This window comes from Branchiostoma floridae, chromosome 19, assembly GCF_000003815.2.
Source record: "Branchiostoma floridae strain S238N-H82 chromosome 19, Bfl_VNyyK, whole genome shotgun sequence".
NCBI lineage: Eukaryota > Metazoa > Chordata > Leptocardii > Amphioxiformes > Branchiostomatidae > Branchiostoma > Branchiostoma floridae.
Window position 1 is genome coordinate 8,554,813 of NC_049997.1, and position 6,121 is coordinate 8,560,933.

The 6,121-nt window shown below is 38.3% G+C and overlaps 1 protein-coding gene across 1 annotated transcript in view; it reads left to right on the forward strand.

Moving 5' to 3' along the window:
• The first annotated feature begins 3 nt into the window (after positions 1–3).
• Positions 4–6,121, forward strand: part of LOC118406702 (carnitine O-palmitoyltransferase 1, liver isoform-like) — a 21,231-nt gene continuing 15,113 nt past the window's right edge. The window contains 4 exon segments of the mRNA XM_035806961.1: positions 4–173; positions 3,933–4,091; positions 4,715–4,854; positions 5,777–5,948. Coding sequence (XP_035662854.1) covers positions 3,951–4,091; positions 4,715–4,854; positions 5,777–5,948 — 453 coding nt within the window. The 5' untranslated portion in view covers positions 4–173; positions 3,933–3,950.

Below are 6,121 nucleotides of genomic sequence, written 5' to 3' on the forward strand. Positions count from 1 at the left end.
CAGGCCAAGAGGTGACCCTTCCCATGGTACAGTGCGACAGGGTGACCTTGTGGTGGTACGTCATACCGGCGAACGTATCGTCTGAAAACGTTTCCTCGCAAAGTTTCCCTCAGAAAAACTATCTTTACCGCGTTTTGCTCTACAAGAGGTCTTCAAGTTCGTTCAGGAAGAAGGTAGGTTGGATTTTGCTTTGGCGTTGTACGGAATTCGTCTTTCATTTGGTGAGGATGAAATATTTTTGTGGGTGGGTTCTGGGTGGGGAGGGGGGCGTGTTTAATCGGAGCCGGTGACTTTGTTTTGTGTTTGCTTTGTCCCTACACTTTTCGTAGATTTAACAGGATATCAGGATTTTTCGAAACTAACATGGCTATTTAAAGGTTCGGATGAACGTATGGACGGGCGCGTAAAAGGACATTAACTGATTGTATGGTATTGTATTCTGTTTTCTACTTAAAATCTATTTTGGATCTTCCATAAACTAACCTCCTTGCATAAACAAGAACTTAAGAAGCAAAAAAATATAGGAAACAGCCTCTTCTTCAGTTTAGCCCGTCCAAATTCACCAGTGTTTATATATATAGTTCCGTGCTCATATATAGGCATATTTGAATGACCTTGCAAATCATCCAGTTCGACCTATGGATGATGAACATTTTTTAATCATATTTTGCCATGTTTTGAACCTTAATTACTAACATTATACCTTAGTCACTTGTACATTATTATTTTGAGGATAGACCTCCTCTTATTCAAAGTAAAAATGAAAGTATGGCATAATGTTCATTCTATACTTGGATACTTTATTCCATGATTGTGAAGGTATAGCAGTCTTATCATTCTGCTGTAATGAATAATTTAAATTTTAATGAATCAAATTATAGGAAGTGTGGTCAACAAACGATTTTAATCAGTAAGGCAATCTACTAGTGTGATACTTTTAAATGTGAATACATGTATGCAAACAGCTTTGTTCAAATCTGCATTGAATTTGTGTGTAACAGAAAATGATTAATTTCTTGCTCAAGTTGCTGGCCCCAAAAAAGAAAGGTCTAAAAATAATATATATATATATATATATATATATATATATATATATATAATTTCCTTTTATGAAATTGGTAGATAGTCAGATACATAGTTAGAAGGAAGTAAGTTTGTTTCTGTCAGTCTCTTAGAGTCTTATTTCCTTTCCACGAGGCACTATTTGAACACACCCACCACACACCCCAAGTTGGCCCAACACTTAACTGCAGGAAATGCGTCATTACAATACCGTATTTGACAAGTCCGTCACATGTATGCTAGTTACAGTTGAACCTTTGTCACCAGGCAAACATAGACAAGAGCGTCAGCAGACACCTTGTCAAACATACCTGTAACCATATGTCTGTACTTTTGTACTTTGATTTGTTATGGTTTGAAGAGAGGGCACTGGAGGTTGAAAGACTTTGTACTGTTTCCCAGCTGCAATGGACTCTGATAAGGATATAGCTGTATAAACATGCACATACCCTGGCGGTCGTTCCTTAATATACAGTCAACCCTATCTTCATGTATAGCCACACTGACCACTTGAATGAACTCAAGTCTAGATACAATAATCACACTAAACACTTAGTGGCCACTACTAGTATATTCTCAGTGCTTGGGCCAGTGGCCACAATAACAACTTAAACAAGGTGTCCGTTTTATGGGTGCATTCCATGATACTTCACCACTATCCATATTGTAGTTTTTCAGTTATCAATCATTCAATGTATGTCCTACTAACTGATAGTGATGCACGTTTTAGGTGCACGTTGACATGTACTGTATCAAAGACCCTGCCACTCTAAAGGACAACATCCTAAAATGGGGATAGAGACATTCTTTTGTTGCTAGCTAGCTTTGGACCACTTGAACATAAGAGTGTTGTCTGCATTTTCAGAGTCCTTGGCATTCGTGAGGGGCAAAGTCCAGTCTGTGTGTGTTCATACCTGGACTTTGGTCTCACGTGAATAACCTGACTCAACCCCATGTCTGAGGACACAAAGTTCAAATAAACCGGGTAATCCTGTACATACTAGTGCGTACCTGTTACAAAAAAACAAAACATCGGGGAACATAGGCATGTTATCCAGCCAGCTGGTATTGACTGCGTAATTTGGTAGTACACCATAAAATGATATAGGGCACCTACATGTACCAGGGTACAGTGTCATAATTATGTAGTGTACGCAAGGATGTTCTGCATAGAGCAAATTGCTATGATTTTAGTGGACCCTGTGCATCTGGTTTTTGCACATTTCACAAACACCAGAAGTACAAAAATGCTGATGTAAGTGTGCTATAGTATAATTTATATATAAAGTAATTGACTGTACATATCAGTAATGGGAATGCTTTGTTCTAGAGAAATTTTCAATTTTAGAGCAGAAAGGATACATGATGACTAGCAAGATTCAGCCCACAAACTTTTTATGACACTATTAGTATTAGTCTACGAGTAGTTATAGTATTATTATATGTATGCAGAGATCCAATCATCAGAATGAAGATCAAACCAGACAGACATAAATTGTACATGTACAGACTGTAATTATGGGGTTCCAGCACCAACAACTGACCAGAACAAATGGTCTGGACCCTTTAATTTGGCCTACTGTAGTGGTGTATGGTTTGGGTTTAGTAAGCTGGCAGGCCTGGGTTCAAATCCTCGGAGCTAAAAGAGTGTTTTAAGTTTCTACTTGCCTCCTAGTATACGTACTTAGTAGTACTAGATGCTATAGCATAGGGCTGGGTACTGGTACCGTACAGAAAATTCAGGTACAGAACTGGTTGAGGTACTGAGGGTCAGGTCATAGTCCGAACTCTACTCTACTTCATTTTTGTTATTTTCTTGAACCAGGTAGTGCCCCAAAACTTGTAGACACCTGCACATAAAATGTATTTGTTGTCTCTCAATTAGTCCAAAATCCAGTCCACCGTTTTTTTGTTGGTCTGTTTTTTTCCAGACCAGTGCAACTGCAAGAGCAAAAACTGGTTTCTTAATTACTAATATCAGTTATGTGCAATTTGTACCAGTCTCCACCTGTTACAGCTCCTATAGTGTTTCAACTGGAAAAAAAATGTATTTGACAGGTGTGTTCATATCTGTATGGACTTTGGTCACATAGTACATTTGTATGTACAACAGATAACCTCATGTTACCCTGAGTGTTTATGTTTTAGTGTACTTACACTTTTAAGTCCTTTCTTGCTAAAATGTTTACAGGGGGAATGGAGGGTGAAGTGCATCTGTCTGAATCTGATTCAGTGAACATTATGAATTTAATTGTAAACAAATCTGTATGGGGTGAACTGCTAAATGTTTTATAGGTTGAATTTACAGGTAGCAGCAGTTGGTCATGTCCCCAAACTAGATTTTTCCAGTCCAATCCAGTAAACTGCAACCATACCGGTACCCACCACTAAGTTCATTTACATCATATATTAATTAAGAACTAGTACATTTGTACCCTGTAGTACAAGTATTTGACTTAAACCTTCATTTGCAGCCATTTGCTGCTATATACTTAAAGAATACCCAGATACAGGGCTCGAAATACTGGATGCATGTGCACCCAGGTGCACCCAAAATTGGAGCTGTGCACCCAATTATTATCTGTGGGTGCACAGGGTGCACCCAAATATTTTCTTAGGTTGTATATGTTAAGATATCAAAGTATACTAGTATATATCATATTCTTGACATCTAAGGGTTAGAAAGATAATAAAAAATGTCTATCATTGTACTTTCTTAAGAATTTGATAGCTTGTAACTAAGTTTTATTACTGGGTTATTACTAATCAATTTCAAGTGGTGGCTGTGGTGCACGCATTTTCTTAAGCTAATCCCACAAATGAATTTCGAGCCCTGCAGATAGCTAAACTGACAAATTGTGTCCATCCAGTGATCCAGTGAAGCCATCATGGCGGAAGCCCACGCTGCGGTGGCCTTCCAGTTCACCATCACCCCTGAAGGTGTAGACTTCAGGATCAGTAACGAGGCGCTGCGAGCCATCTACTACTCTGGAGTCCGCTCATGGAAGAAGCGCTTTGCTCGCTTTAAGGTACTGTACGCATTCTACTTTTCATAATAATAAATGGAGGTTAAATTGAATAATTGTATTTGTTTGTTTGAACCTTTATCTATTCATGAGAAGCTCAAATCGGCCAGCAGGCCGCTTTTCATTGAGGTCATGAGGGATGTCAGGGTCAGATAAAATATAATACAGATATAGATTACATTGAGTACTAATTAATCCATCAACCTATAAGCCTGTTATTAAAGATTGAGGTAAAAAATTAGCATCAAGTTCTCTTTCTAGATTATGTCTACATGCTGCGTTTGGACTACTAGTAACATGTTAAATGTATTTTGGATCCATCTTTGTTGTAGCTAGCTATATAGCTACAGCCTACAACATAAAGTAGCATTTGTAATGTGTTTGTTGACACTTGAAGTTGTACAGTCATTGTATTTGCCATGAAAGTATTAAACCAGATATGATACGCAAAATTCTGGGACTGAGGAAGATAGTGCCAGAAAATGCTTTCAGCATTCTTGTCTCCCATTTCAATACATGACAATGACATTGTACATGTCATGTTATTTGCTGACATAAGCATAAGAAGTTGTTGAATATGTCGCCAAATTGTCTGAAGAATAATTTGTGTTTTTTTTTTTTTTCAGAACAATTTCCTGACTGGTCTGTACCCGGCTAGTCCTACCAGTTGGTTTGTGGTGCTGATTTCCGTCCTGGCGTCTGTCTTCATGCGCATCGACCCTTCCATGGGAGTGATACAGGTCATACAGGACCGCCTAGGATTAAGGTCAGTTGTAATAGATTCAAGGTAATCCAGCTAACACAATACTACAATGAGTTCTACCCAGGCCAAGTGATGATTATAATTAGTGTTGATGTGTATTTGGTAAGTCATGCTAGGCTACAAAGTGCACAGTTAAAGTGTCACTTTCTGCGCTTCTTGAATACGTACAGGAAAGACTCAAGGTTGTTAGCTGGGAAATGTTACAACATTTATGGTCTCTATTTTCAGCAAGGCATTTTTTTCAATCCCACAAATATTCAATTTGCAGAGGATGTCATCTATCAAAGTTACCTGCTGTGGCATATTTTAGATGTTATGGCTATATGGCTAATAGGAATGGAGGATACATACATTGTAATCTCATATTATTATCATGATTTCATCGCCAGGTTTTTAATATGCCAGCCACTTTTTAAACATGCATTTTGCCTATTGTAACAATGTAAGGAACTACAATTGCACAGTTGTGCTGTGAGAGTTTTTTTAATTACAATAAATCAAACTCTGTCACTTTCTTGAGCAAAGTCTTCTTCGTTACACAGCCTTCTTTGATTCTTCTGCTGTGTTACCTCAAGACTCTATTCAGAGATAAGTGGGGGTCGGGGGTATAGACTCAGCCACGTTTGGGACCACATTCTTGCCGCTACCTCACAAAGTGGCAAGGATGATTAATGTATCACGTTCAAGAACATTCCAATGTCACAATACAATAGGCTAAGTTTGGATTTCACTGACTCTATCTAGATTTAGTTCATATAGCACTGATAGTATTTGTTTCATTTGTACTGATGAAGGCATACAGATGGTCGTCGAAACGTTTACTGAAGAATTAAAGACGGTTGTGTAACAAAGAAGACTTTGTTCAATACCAACCTGATGAAATTATTTACGGATCTCTCCCTCTCTGTTTCTGGTGTGTTTGTAGCAACTACTTCGCAGCCCCAGCAGACTTGTACATCAGTGTGGTTATCTTCTCCACTGTGCTGTGGATAGGCATGGTGTACATGCTGCGCTACATGCTCAAGCTGCTGCTGTGTTACCATGGGTGGATGTACGAACCTCACGGGAAGTTCTCACTCGTGTCCAAGATCTGGCTGGTAAGATAATGGGTCACATGTATATGTATGTTGTATTTGAGAAAAGAATAGTCTAAACAAAATGGTAAAGTAGATGTTCGGTGATTGTGGATACTCGAAATTGAGTTTTTCACTACCATCAGAATGTGTTTACTTTAAAAAAAAAATTTCTGTATCTTAATACTTCATTATCA